Source organism: Clarias gariepinus, chromosome 11, assembly GCF_024256425.1.
Source record: "Clarias gariepinus isolate MV-2021 ecotype Netherlands chromosome 11, CGAR_prim_01v2, whole genome shotgun sequence".
NCBI classification, from domain to species: Eukaryota; Metazoa; Chordata; class Actinopteri; order Siluriformes; family Clariidae; genus Clarias; species Clarias gariepinus.
This window is the reverse complement of record NC_071110.1, coordinates 452,501-467,500: the sequence shown is the minus strand read 5'-3', so window position 1 is coordinate 467,500 and position 15,000 is coordinate 452,501. Positions and strand designations below refer to the sequence as shown.

General features: G+C 42.0%; 2 protein-coding genes across 2 annotated transcripts in view; both read right to left on the bottom strand.

The window, feature by feature from the left end:
• The window catches only part of best4 (bestrophin 4), a 6,516-nt gene extending 4,752 nt beyond the window's left edge, over positions 1-1,764 (bottom strand). The window contains exons 1-3 of the mRNA XM_053507599.1: positions 1,751-1,764; positions 525-676; positions 222-316 (exon numbers count right to left, since the gene is read on the bottom strand). Of these exons, the coding sequence (XP_053363574.1) occupies positions 222-316; positions 525-676 (247 nt within the window). The 5' untranslated portion in view covers positions 1,751-1,764. The remainder of the gene's footprint in view (positions 1-221; positions 317-524; positions 677-1,750) is intronic.
• Positions 1,765-6,810: 5,046 nt separating this feature from the next.
• The window catches only part of si:ch211-106k21.5 (leucine-rich repeat-containing protein 38), an 11,653-nt gene continuing 3,463 nt past the window's right edge, over positions 6,811-15,000 (bottom strand). The window contains exons 2-4 of the mRNA XM_053507482.1: positions 10,677-10,739; positions 9,852-10,027; positions 6,811-9,595 (exon numbers count right to left, since the gene is read on the bottom strand). Coding sequence (XP_053363457.1) covers positions 8,439-9,595; positions 9,852-9,864 — 1,170 coding nt within the window. The 5' untranslated portion in view covers positions 9,865-10,027; positions 10,677-10,739 and the 3' untranslated portion in view covers positions 6,811-8,438. The remainder of the gene's footprint in view (positions 9,596-9,851; positions 10,028-10,676; positions 10,740-15,000) is intronic.

The following is a 15,000-nucleotide window of genomic DNA, read 5'->3' as shown; positions in this document are numbered from 1 at the left end:
CACACACACACACACACACACACACAGTCAGGAGGAGGTTTAGAACTCAGGGTTAATCAGGGTTTGTTGTTGTTGTTTATTTTAATGCTTTTTTGTTATTATTTACCTACTGTGTTTTTTATTTTTAATATGCTAAATTAATACTGTATATATATCTTATTAACACTTGTGTCTTAATGTCTTGTGTGTGTGTGTGTGTGTGTGTGTGATCTCAGACTCACCCAGGACAAATGACATGGGGATGAGTTTAGCAAATTTATTACAGTGACGTGCGGCTCGCTCAAACAGCTCCTGCTGAACTTCACTCAATACACACCTGATAATACACAACAGGACACACAATACACACCTGATAATACACAACAGGACACACAATACACACCTGATAATACACAACAGTACACACAATACACACCTGATAATACACAACAGTACACACAATACACACCTGATAATAATACATTGATCTATGTATCTACTTGTCTTTAATATGTGTGTGTGTGTGTGTGTGTGTGTGTGTGTACCTGTAGATGACACTCAAGAGGCCGTACAGGAAGCAGAAGACGAGGAACTCTTTATAGAGCAGTTTGTAGATGCTGCCCTTCCAGCGGAGCAGGAGTTTAGTAAATCCTGCGAAGCGAGCGTTCGCTACCTCCAGGGTGTACGACACCGTCATCTGGTCACATGGTACAGTACAGCATTATAACAGTATAATACACAATACACAACATAATTCATGACACACAACACACAGACGCTGTCATCTGGTCACATGGTGTGTTATCGCACATTATATTTCACTGGATCATCTTCAGCTCTCATTACTGCACACGTTCATTAGGGCTTCGGTTCAGGAACATGATGCAGAAGATGATGCAACATCACAAAGTTTATTTTCCCTCCAGAGTCACCTTCACGTTTGCCTGAGACCTGATGTACTGATGCAGTAAGATCTCTCTGTAAAGCCCCAAAGTCTCCCACTGGTGTTAAGGTCAGGACTCTGTGGTGTCCAGTTCATGTGTGAAAATGATTCCTCATGATCCCAGAACTACATTCAGGTGGTCAGCTGACTTCATTTTATTGCCCCATAACGTTACTGAGTCTAGACCTGAGTAACTGATCAACCCCAGATCATAACACTGTCTCCAGAGGCTTGTACAGTGGACACTATGCATGATGGGAGCATCGCTTCATGTCCTTCCCTTCTCACCCTGACACGCCCATCACTCTGGGATAGGGTCAGTCTGGACTCATCAGGTCACATGACCTTTCTCCATCGCTCCAGTCTTTATAATCCCTAACAAACTGAAGGGTTTTGTTGTAAGTGATCTCCATCCCACTCCTTCAGGATGAGTTTCTCAACACGGTTCTTCTGTAAAGTTGAGGTTCAGCTCCGTCCCTTCAGGGTTTAATAATGTCTAGTTCTTAACCCAGTTCCAGTCACTACAGCTTCATCTCCTTAGTTGTTGTCTTTGCTTGTTGCAGGACAATAATGTTCTCATAATCAATGTAGAAGTTACAAAGGACTTTTACAGCTGAAGCACATTTCATCACTGCACCGGCTCTTAAATAATCATTTCAATTTCAATCCAAATTATTCCTCCTGTGTCCAGGCAGTGTGTGTTTATAAACTACGGTGTAATGTTGTACAGAACGATCAGTGCGGATCAATTTTGTGAATTTTGTTCAGGATGATTAAAACATCTTCAGTACAACAATCCCAGTACTTCAGTAATAATTCAGCTCTTACCTTCAGCGCTTCAGTGTGTTCTGTGTGAGAGGAAGTTCCTCACGCGTCTCCATCTTTATATCCTCCGTCTGATGGCAGGTTCTCTGGCTTGGGTGATTTGTGGTTTGGGAACCAGAGGGACAGTAAAACCTAGAGCTCCGTGTTCTGCACGGTGACTGATGGACAGTTCTCCATTCCTGCGCATCCTGAAGTTAAATATAGATTAGATAATAGATTTATGGAGCTGCACCCTGACTAACCAGTCGATCCCACACACTCCTCACGTTCAGGCGGAGTGTTCATCAACGTCTGATCGAAGGTTTACAATTAAAGTCAGTTTCTTAGAAATAGAAAGAATTAGATCAAATCACTTCAGCACAAATCACTTTAAGCGTATCTGCACTGCACAAGTCACTTTTAATATGTGGAGCTGCACAACCCTGGACATTAACATTCTTTATTACCATTTATTCAGCTGCTCTTATTGTTTTACATTTTTTCATATATTTTCCATATATTTTCTATATTGTGTATTTTGTGTACAGATATTTTATTTTTAACTTTTATTTGTATATTTTTAGTTTTATTTTATTCTTCTCTGGTTAAACTTACCCTTTATTTTAATTTTCATATTTTTTTCCTATTCATATTCTTAGGTCACGAGCAGTTGTCTAAACATTTCACTGCATATCGTACTGTGTATGACTGTGTATGTGACAAATACAATTTGAATTTGAATTATTTATTTAATTTATAATGAAAAACTCTCCCAACCCGCAGTGTGAGTGTGTGTACTGTTCTGAGCTGTGTATGGGAGCGTATCTCTCTCTCACTCTCTCACCCTATCACCCTCTCACTCTCTCACCCTCCACTCCTGTACACTTATTCGTAGTTTCCTGTGTGTTTCCGGTCCTGATACACACGTGTATAATGGGGTAAATGGCCCGTACTCAGTGTGTAGTGTCAGATACAGTATTTATGGTGATGATTTAGGGCCCAGCTCAGAACCGCACTTCTGCTTCACACTGATTTATAACGGGTGCGGTTTAACAAGTTCCACTGACACACACACACACACACACACACACACACACAGTGTGATAGATTACACGCATAACACTTTTATTTTAAATGTTTACACTCATTTCACTGATGTTATTATTTGTAATGAACAGAGTTCCTGTAACGCGCACAATCTCTACAACATCAGGAGACTCCGCCCTTTTATTTCTTCACAGGCGACTCAGGTGCTTGTTCAGTCCCTTCTTAATTCAAGACTGGACTACTGCTGAACTACTGCACCTCCCTCCTGGCAGGTCTGTCTCTGTCCCCTGTTCGTCCTCTGCAGTTGATCCAGAATGCAGCAGCACGTCTCATTTTCAACCTTCCCAAGTTCTTCCTATCTGTCCTGTCCCTATATACCCCCTATCTGTCCTGTCCCTATATACCCCCTATCTGTCCTGTCCCTATATACCCCCTATCTGTCCTGTCCCTATATACCCCCTATCTGTCCTGTCCCTATATTCCCCCTATCTGTCCTGTCCCTATATACCCCCTATCTGTCCTGTCCCTATATACCCCCTATCTGTCCTGTCCCTATATACTCCCTATCTGTCCTGTCCCTATATACTCCCTATCTGTCCTGTCCCTATATACCCCCTATCTGTCCTGTCCCTATATACTCCCTATCTGTCTCAAAAACAGCTTTTACCCTGAAGCAGTTAGACTGCTGAACTCTAGCCGTGCTCTGTAGGTCCTCTCCCATTAAACACAATCAAACATTTAGTGTAATATATAACTCTATGGTGTAATACATATATATATATAACCCTATAAGTCCAATATACAATGTGTGCAATACAGTCTCTGAATATGTGCAATACACTATGTATAGTTTATGTCTAATTTCCTGTATAATATATCTCTGACTGCTCTTATTTATATTCATGTATATACATATTTACACCCTCATATTTATACTACTATGCTATCTCTGTGGCTTAAACGGGACCTGGGTCCTAATTTCGTACCCCCCATGGACTGTTAATGGAACTGTAAATGTGTGTGTGTCTGTGTGTGTTTGAGTGTGTTTGTGTGAGTGTGTGTGTGTGTGTGTGTGTGTGTGTGAGAGGGAGGAGTGTATGAAGTGTGTGTGTGTGTGTGTGTGTGTGAGAGAGAGAGGGTGGAGTGTGTGTGTGTGTGAGAGAGAGAGGGTGGAGTGTGTGTGTGTGTGTGTGTTTGAGTGTGTGTGTGTGTGTGAGAGAGGAAGGAAGGGAATGAAGTGTGTGTGTGTGAGAGAGAGAGAGAGGGTGGAGTGTGTGTGTGTGTGTGTGAGAGAGAGAGGGTGGAGTGTGTGTGTGTGTGTGAGAGAGAGACAGAGACAGAGAGGATTAGCTGCACCACCGGTTATGACCACCAGGGGACACTGTGAGATCATGAATACTGACGTCTCATTCACATCAGAAGGATTTCTGTGTTTATTGTATGTGTGTGTAGAGATTACATCAGCACTGTGTGTGTGTGTGTGTGTGTGTGTGTGTGTGTGTGTTTCACACCAAGACTGTACACTCCCACTTTACTGAACTTTACGTCCTCACTCCGCCCGTCCTCCTTATCACAGACTCACTCTGTGAGATTAATGAGCAGAAAATACACACACACACACACACACACACACACTCCAACAGAGCAGCACACACACACACTCCTCACCGTCCAACAGAGCAGCACACACACACACACACACACACAGTGCTGTCTCTGCAGTGGTGTGTGTGTGTGTGTGCTGCTCTGTTGGACGGTGAGGAGTGTGTGTGTGTGTCTGTGTGTGTGTGTGTGTCAGTGTGTGTGTCAGTGTGTGTGTGTCTGTCAGTGTGTGTGTGTCTGTGTGCGTCTGTGTCAGTGTGTGTCAGTGTGTGTGTGTCTGTGTGCGTCTGTGAGTTTGAGAGCGAATGCAGCAAAACAGACATGGTCTAAAACTGGAGTGTTTAGATAAAGACGGAGAACAGCAGCTCTAACGAGTGTGTTAAAGATGACACTGTAATTACACACACACACACACACACACACACACACACACACACACTGTATCCTATACCCTGAGAAACCATTAAACAAAAGATTAAAATTAAAACATTTAGGAAACATTTAGTTGTTTAAGTGTAATATACTGTGTGTGTGTGTGTGTGTGTGTGTGTGTGTGTGTGTGTGAGAGAGAGACTCCTGACACTGATATCCAACGCTGGATCAGATCTAATCAGACGTTTCCTCTTCAAAATCTGATTTTAAAATAAATTATTAAAACAAGAATTATTTTGTATATTATTATTTTGCATATTTGAATATGTAAATGAGTTGAGATGTTAGACATGAGCTAATTCGCATATGATGATTTTTAATTCATCTTCTTTTAGTGCCGTCTGAACCATCCAGTATCATACATCACTGTAATCATTACTCACTATCATACTCACTATCATACTCACCATAATACTCACTATCATACTCACTATCATACATCACTGTAATCATTACTCACCATAATACTCACTATCATACTCACCATCATACATCACTGTAATCATTACTCACTATCATACTCACTATCATACTCACTATCATACTCACCATCATACTCAGTATTATACTCACCATCATACTCACTATTATACTCACCATCATACTCAGTATCATACATCACTGTAATCATTACTTACTATCATACTCACCATCATACTCACCATCATAATCACTATCATACATCACTGTAATCATTACTCACTATCATACTCACTATCATACTCAACATAATACTCACTATCATACTCAGTATCATACATCACTGTAATCATTACTCACCATAATACTCACTATCATACTCACCATCATACATCACTGTGATCATTACTCACCATAATACTCACTATCATACTCACCATCATACATCACTGTAATCATTACTCACTATCATACTCACTATCATACTCACCATCATACTCACCATCATACTCACCATCATACTCAGTATCATACTCACCATCATACTCACCATCATACTCACCATCATACTCACCATCATACTCACTATCATACATCACTGTAATCATTACTCACTATCATACTCACTATCATACTCACTATCATACTCACCATCATACTCAGTATCATACTCAGTATCATACTCACTATCATACTCAGTATCATACTCACTATCATACTCACCATAATACTCACCATTATACTCAGTATCATACATCACTGTAATCATTACTTACTATCATACTCACTATCATACTCACCATCATACTCACCATCATACTCACCATCATACTCACTATCATACATCACTGTAATCATTACTCACCATAATACTCACTATCATACTCACCATCATACTCAGTATCATACTCACCATCATACTCACCATCATACTCAGTATTATACTCACCATCATACTCAGTATCATACATCACTGTAATCATTACTTACTATCATACTCACCATCATACTCACTATCATACTCACCATAATACTCACTATCATACTCACTATCATACATCACTGTAATCATTACTCACCATAATACTCACTATCATACTCACCATCATACTCAGTATCATACTCACCATCATACTCAGTATTATACTCACCATCATACTCAGTATCATACATCACTGTAATCATTACTTACTATCATACTCACCATCATACTCAGTATCATACCATCATACTCACTATCATACTCACCATCATACTCACCATTATACTCAATATCATACTCAGTATCATACATCACTGTAATCATTACTCACTATCATACTCACGGTGTAAATTATTCATTATGTATTAATTATAATGTAGTTAAACTGTCCGTCCTTCGCGCCGCTCCTCCTGATCCGACGGTGGGGTTAGTGAGCGTGATCTTCTCTCCTCAGGTTCCTGATCAGACCGTTGCAGAGGGAAATAAAAGGTGAGAACGTTCTGGAACCTGACACACCTTACATGCCTCCTGGTTCTCCTGCTCCTCAGTAAAGCGATGTTCACATCGTCTCTCTGTACATCTGCATCAAGTCTCTGTTCTAATTACTAGATCCAGGGTTTGGACCAGAACACGGGTTCTAAGTTTGTGTGGAGATGTTTTTTAGTCTCGGTTATCTGTGAGTGTATAATGAAAAGAACTGTAAAGTTAAAGCTTCTTATCAGGAACACAGAGCTGGAGGTCACATGGGTTTATTAGCCGTCTAGCTAGCAGTGTATCAGCTCCTTTGGCTATAATCGCACAGAGATGGTGTCCTACAGTCCACTGTTGGGGACACAGGGGTGTGGTTAGAGGATAGGTGAGGTACATCTGAGCACCACTGCTCCTCTCCAGTCTGAGAACATTCTGCTAATGAGAGTTTTACTGAATACAGAACTCATGATCATTAATTTCTCATTTTATTAAAGACTTCAATCTGTAACAATACGACTGATCGTAACCGTTTGCTTTAACACTCAGAGCCAGACAACTTGAATCACCTGACAGGTTTTAGGTTCTTCAAAGAAATAAAAAGCAATAATAAAATAAAAAAATAAAAGCAATCTACACTCAGGAACCACACACACACACACACACACACACACTAATCACATCAGGTCCAGAAAATGATTTAAATAGAAGCACTCTGGTGCTGCTCCGCCCAGGAACCCAAAAGTTCTTAAATGTACTTAAATCATTCACATGGATGTGCAGAAGTAAACGCACCCCTGTCATTTTATAATTAAATGTAATAAACTAAACTATTATTATTACTTTTACTTTGCTTTTTTTCAGATTGATATATTCTCGTCTCTCTCTGCACGTGACAATTCCACAGAGATGTCTGAGCTCCACAGATCAGGTTGTAGATCAGTCTGACACAGCACGCTTTCTGAAACACGTCTTCATGCTGATCTGGGATCAGTGCAGAAGAACAACGTTCTCATCATGAACCTGGGCCAGGTGTCGCTCTTAAAGGAGAGCTAACAAAGTTAATAATTTATTAATATCTACACCGCAGTCACTCATACATTTAACACATCTCAGTGCGTACGTTTTATTCCAGACAACAGGGGTGCATTTACTTCCTGCACGTCTGTGTGTTCATTCCAAATCACTCAGACTTAATGGAACTGGTCTTTAAGATGTTTGTAGTGAATTACTGTATGTGGTTTCGAATGCTGCCGTGATGATGATGATGATGATGATGAAGAAGATGGAGCTGAAATATCATTAGGTGAACAGACGTGAGTTCTGATGGAGTTCCTCTGATGGAGAACAGTCCCGCGCTGAATAATGACCCCTGTGTCTGCACTCTTTACACTGAGAGACACAAAGAACCTGCTAGTTAACGTGCTTAATCCACATTCCTCACGTCTCACGTGTCCTGTCCAGCGTTTCATTATGACCAGTGAGCTCACGCCAAACCCACGCTCTCGAACACGCCATCGTCCGAGTCTTCACTGTCCTCACTGTAGCGCCGCAGAAACGCTTTAAACGCGTTTCTCCATCACAGTTTGGTTTTTTCATGCCTGTGTGTATGTGTGTGTGTGTGTGTGAACCCAGACCACAAAAATAAACAGATCAAAACAACCAGTTTGATGTCAGCGCGTCCTTCATTTTTTCTTCATTTCAGCTTCAGATCCTCAAGGATGAACCCACTGTCCACTCGAGGTTATCTAAACGTGAACTTCATGACAGGTCCACGTTCTCGTACTCCCCGTGGTCCGAGTCGTCGATTTCCAGCCCCGGGACCAGGCTGTAGTACTTAGTGGACTGAGTCATGTAGGCTTTCTCTCGATCTGCTGAGTCCCTCATTACCTCGCTCACGCTCACCGTTTCCAAATCCTGTTTACCTGCCAGCTCCTGGTTCTCTTCTTTACCAGACGTGGTGGAAGGTGGAGGTCCCAGAGAGTCCACTGATCCCAGTTTGATCTCCACTTCTTCATAGATGTCCCTGGTGCTCCCCAGAAGAGCTGATGAAGGTCTGAATATCAGCTGGTTCTTCAGCATGTTGTCCTTTGCGCTCTCTTTGCTTAAATCTCTGTTCTTTGTACGCACTAGGCCAAATTTTGGCGAGTCTTTCTTCTCCTCTTTCCTCCCGCAGCACCAGCAGAGCGTCAGGACAACGAGCAGGAGAAGCGGGAGCAGGATGAAGAGAGCGTTGAGACCTGAAAGACGACAAACCTCATCGACATGAATGGACCAAACTGTCCTGCCGGAGAGGCTTTCAGGAGAGGAACATGTCAGGTTACCCATAATGCCCAGCAGCCTGCTGGAGTTTCCCTGATCGATACCGTGGAGATCTTCCACAAAAGAGCAAGTGCATCTCCACGGGTTTCCCCATAAATCCATCTGTTGGAAGGGACGATTAAGGACAGAGACAGGAAGTGATTCCAAATGATTTTCACTAAGAATAAGAACTTGCAGGTTTTTGGAGTTCTTTAGGAAATGGGCAGGAAGTTCTTCCAGAAAGTTCTTCCCCAAGTCCAGCACCTTCAGACCGACAGCATCAACCAGGAAGTCTCGAGGAAGGAACCTCAGCTGGTTCTGGTTTAAATAAACCTCTCGTAGGGAAGCAGGAGTGGAACCTGGATCCAAGTCCTGGATCCATGTGACGTTACAGAAGGACAAGTCTAGCATCTGAAGGCTGCGTGCGGATCCTAATGCAGACCAGGAGACATGTGGAAAAGAAGATCCGCTAAAGTTCAGACAGCAGGTCTCGTTGGAGAAATGGGAGGGAAACTGATCCGTGATGGTGGGTAATGGACACTCGCACCTGTCGCCGTGTCCCTCAGAGCCGGACAAGACAGAGAGGATGGTGAGGACACCACTAAGACCAACGAGTCCTACAAGAGAAACACAATGTCACAACTTCACACTCTGTTTTGTTACTTACCTGGGTTTCTCTCAAGTTCTTTAGACAGTCAATAGTGTTTAAAGTCTGAGTGATTAGCGCTAACGTGTCGGAGACGTTTAGACTGACGCTGTGTGTTTTAGTTTCCTCCACATGGACACAATTAGACACTTCTTCAGGACAAACAACAGGACTGAAGCTTTAGCGCTCAGGTTTAGTCCTCAGTGTGGACTGTTAGCTTCCCTCACCTGTTAGCTCCATTAGCGTGGCGGCTCTGGTGCAGGACTACGCCGTGTTTTTCTCTGGTGTTGTTGATGGTGAAGCTTCAGCGATTCCCCAGGACACACCGCCTCGCGCTCGGCTCTCTGGTGGCCTGATTAGTGTCTCGCCCCGGTGATGAGGAGAGTCTCGAGGAAAAACACATCTGTTTACAGGGAAGAAGAAAAGAAGAAAAAGAAGAATCTTTACAACATTGTTTGTTTGATTGTGTTTTAAAAAAAGTAAAATGCTAAACCTGAGATTTGTTTTAAGAAACACTGTTATCTCCCAGAGTGTGATTAGTTTCCTCTAACAGCACGTCCCTGAGTGTTTTATTCCACTTATACACCAAAGCGTCCAATAAGAAGCATTTATCTTTAGGAACACACTGAACTTCTCCCCACTTATAATCATAATTAAGTGAGTTCGTGTTGTCGCATAATATTAATAAGAGATTAATATTAATCAGCGTGTCATGTGACTGAGAAACCTCACAGCGGTGTAAACTCCTCCCTCTGACTGGAGACTCCTTATGGAGAAACTTCTCCATATCCAGGCTTTGATTCTCTCCGTGATCACACTGATCTGACTTTGTATTTTAATAAACATGAGTAACTCGTGCAGCCTGTGTTTATTACTCAGCTGTAGTATTTAATATTAATACTCACATCACTAATACTCTGGTGTGCCGTGCGAGCCTCGGAGCTGAGAAAAGTGCTGCACTTTGTTCTCTCGCCACCTCTCAGTGTGTGTGTGTGTGTGTGTGTGTGTGTGTGTGTGTGTGTGTGTGTGTGTGTGTGTGTTTCCTCCTTCACCGTATCCGTGACAGCAAGTTTCCTGGTGTAAACAATAGCGAGTGGAACGAACCAACACCCTGCCTGAGAGAGGGAAAGAGAGAGGGAGGGAGAGAGAGAGAGAGAGAGGGAGACTTTTTTTGACTTTTTACAATCCTTTATTTTACAAAATTTGTTGTATAAAAATAGAATGAGGATAGATTGATTAAAAATGAGAGAGAAAATAGATAAATAAATAAATAAATAAATAAATAAGACATTTTTTTAAACATTGTAATTATTCTTTTAAACATACATAGTTATTGTGTTTGTTGGGTTTTTTTTGTGTTCTTTTTTCAGTTTAAGTTTGGTGTAAAGATTAGTTCATTATCTTCTACTGAACACAGGGTCTCTCCACAACACCATATTGTTTTAAACATGTCCATGTCTTTCATGTTTTTGTAGAAATTGAAATCGATTAAAATTCTTGATTTAATAAGTCTGGAGAAGATCTTTTGGGGGTCACAGTCTGTGCTTTGTGCCAACTTATTTTTTCTGCTTATATATATTGCCATTTTGGCTTGACCAATGGTAAAATTAATAAGCTGGCATTTAAAACTCTTTCTTCGGACATATTTAAAACCAAGAATAAAAAACTGGTGATTAAAATCTACATGCAGTGGTAAAAAAATGCGTGTTAAAAGGTTAAACAAGGGCGACAATCTGGAACAATGTATAAAAGCATGAAAAACAGTTTCTCTCTGTGAACAAAAGGGGCATTCTTGTGTTATTTCTGGATTTAAAATAGAGATAAAAGAGTTCACAGAAACAATTCCATGTAAAATCCTCCATTGGAGGTCAGCAAACTTTCTGGTTAATGGTGGTTTATACAGTGCTCTCCACTCTGGTTTAATATCATTATTAAAACCCAGTTCAGTGCGCCATGGGGTGTCCACCCTCCCATTCAGTTTTTTCTTGTTTAAAACCTTCACACAAGCTTTGTACAGAACCTTACCAGACACTGTCTCAAAGTTCATCTCGTCCTCACCCTTGTGCTCCAGGAGGGGGCCGCCGTATCCCTCTAGGTCTGGAGTTATGATCAGCTGTGGAAAGGGTTCCTCTTCTGTAGAGCTGGTCTCGTTTCTTGTATATTCTATCAGCTGAACTCGTTCCTCCGACGTTAGGGTGGTTCTCCATCGATGCAGGAGTTGGTTGGCGACCCGTTGAGACCGGAGTCCCATGTGTGCTGCCAAGTCCTCTGCTCGAGACAGGTCTGTTCCAGTGATGTTTACCAGCTGCCGGAGTGTCACGATCCCTGCGGAGACCAGGGTCTTGGATAGTGCTGGGGTGGTTTCACTAGAGATGTCTAGATGTCCTCCACAGACTAGGGGCTCCTCCAGCAGCCAGTGTAAGGTTCTGTTTCCTTTTGCTTGTTTTTTAAAAAAGTTCCAAATTTTAAAAAGTCTTTGATAAAAAACTGGTAATCCAGTCGTGTCCAGTGCTGTGGGGTCCATTAAAAACAGAGATCTGTCCAGTCCGAGTCCTCCCACCGTGCGTAGGAGTGTGAAGGCTGCTGCTCTCCATCCTTCGTCACTGGCACCGGTGAGGAGTCTCTGGATGAACTGCAGACGGAAGGCTGCAGTTCTGCTGGCTAGCTGCACCAGGCCCTGACCTCCTTCCTCTTTAGGCAGGTGAAGCAGGCTTTGTGGTATCCAATGTAGTTTGTCCCAGAAGAAATCTACCAGTAGGGCCTGTATGCTCGCTAGCAGGTTTGGTGGTGGGTCCATACATGCCAGTTTATGCCACAGGGACGATGCTGCTAGGTTGTTGATGACCAGCACTCGTCCTCTGTAAGACATTTTTGGGACCAACCACTTCCATCTGTTCAGTCTGCCTTTTATGCCTTCAACAATACCCTCCCAGTTTTTGTTTAAAAACTCAGCACTACCCAAGTAGACACCCAAGTATTTAAAACCGCTCTTTTTCCACATTAAACCCCCTGGTAGTGTGGGCTGTTCGCCTCCCCATTCTCCTACTAAAATAGCTTCGCTTTTGTTCCAGTTGATTTTAGCCGATGATAAAATCTTAAAATCTTCTAAAACGTCAGTTAAAAAAGTCACATCCATCTGTGTGTTCACCATTACAGCTAGATCATCAGCATAAGCTGAAAGACAGGTTAAAATATTAAAATGAGGTATATTAAAACCAGAAAGCTGATCTCTCAGTTTGCATAAAAGAGGTTCTATTGCCAAGGAATATAGCATGCCTGATAGAGAGCAGCCCTGTCTAATGCCTCTGTGTACTTTAAAAGGAACACATAAACCACCATTAACCTTCAGTACACTCTCAATGTCACTATACAATGTTTTGATCATGGCTGTGAAACCTGGGTTGAACCCAAAGCTTTCCAGCACCTTCCACAAATATTCGTGTTCAACCCGGTCAAAAGCCTTTTCCTGGTCCAGCAAAATAAGACCAGTCTTTAAATCCAAAAGTCTAGAGACATCCAAAATATCGCGAATTAAATGTATGTTATCAAAGATAGACCTACCAGGCACGCAGTACGTCTGGTCGTGATGAATGATCTGCTCCAGTACCTTTGTCAGTCTTGAGGCTAATGCTTTTGAGAGTAGTTTGTAGTCAGTGCACAGCAGTGATACCGGGCGCCAGTTTCCCAGGTGCGTCAGGTCTCCCTTTTTTGGCAGTAAGGTCAGGACAGCCCTCCTGCAGCTCACCGGGAGCTTTCCTCCTTTCACGCTGTCCTGCAACACCTCTACTACATCCTGTCCTATTACTGACCAAAAAGTTTTGTAGAACTCTGCAGGGAGACCGTCTATACCTGGCGCCCGCCCGTTCTTCAGACCTTGGAGAGCCTCCTGAATCTCTGCCAGCGTCAGTTCTGTTGCCATGTCTGTGGCCGTTTGTTCTGACAATTTGGGCAGATTTTTTAAAAAGGTCTCCTCCATTGCATGTGCTTCTGACCACTCACTACTATACAGCTTTGAGTAGAAGCTGTTTGTCTGCTTGCGAATTTCAGTGGGCTCTGATACGAGATCCCCTGATTCTGATCGCACAGCATGTATGATTCTTTTCTGTCCATTTTTTTGTTCTAGACCAAAAAAGAACTTGGAAGGAGCATCCATTTCCGTAGCATGTTTAAAACGTGAACGAACCAGCGCCCCCTGTGCTGCAGTGCCCAGCAGGTCGTTCATTACGGCTTTTTTGTTTTTGAGGCTTTCAATATTTCCTCGATCTCCTGTGGTCTCCAAACTCTGGAGTTCCACTATTTCGGTCTCTAGAGCTCTCATTGATCTAACAATGTCTTTTGTGACATTAAGAGTGTACTGTTGACAGAAAACTTTTGTTTGTGCTTTAGCTAAGTCCCACCATTGCTGTAGAGAGCTAAAATCAGCTTTTTGTGATTTAAGACTGGTCCATAAATAAGTAAAAGACTCAATAAAATTGGCATCTTCTAAAAGTACAGTATTAAAATGCCAGTAGGCACTCTTAGGTTTTAGGTTTTTCCTACTGACTGTACACTGCACCATGCTATGGTCGGAGATGCCTACTGGGGTAATAAAACATTTCGTAAAATAAGACAGTTGATGTTTAAAACAATAAAATCTATCGAGTCTAGCCAGAGAGAGTGTGTTATCTACGGAGTGGGCCCAGGTGTACTGTCTTTGTTTTGTGTTTAAGTTTCTCCATATATCACTTAAGTCCTGGGCCTCAATCATCTCCCACATACGTTTACGGGAGGCCATGTGAGGTTCTTTATGGTTTCTGTCCAGATTGTCGGTTGTGCAGTTAAAATCCCCACCCAGAATTAAAATATCAGCAGAGTTACAGTCATTAATGACGCTGTTTAGTTTGTCTAAAAACATCATCCTCTCTACTGCCTTGGTGGGAGTGTACACACAAATAAAAACAAAAACTTCATTCTCATAAAAAGTTCTCACTTTTAAAAGCCTCCCATTTAAAAATTCTTCTACTGTATAAGAGTTCGGTATAAAATTGCGAGCAAAGAGCAGTGCGACTCCAGCACACAGTGGTGTGTTGTGGCTCAGAATTGCGAGCCCGTCCCACTCTTTTGACCAGTCCGCAGAGTTTTTGGAGTCGCTGTGTGTCTCCTGCAGTAGAGCCACATCGATGTGTTTCTGTTTTAATAGTTCGTAAAGTTTTGCTCTTTTTTCATATGTTCTTGCCCCATTAATATTTAAGCTCGCAATGTTTATTCCATTCATTAAAAGGTGTATAGATAAAAAAAACAGTCTTATATATAAGAAAGAAAACATACCAGTGTCCAGCGGAGAGGAAAAATCACTCTAAGAAGTCCTCCTCAGCGAGTTCTTTATTTATTTTAGTG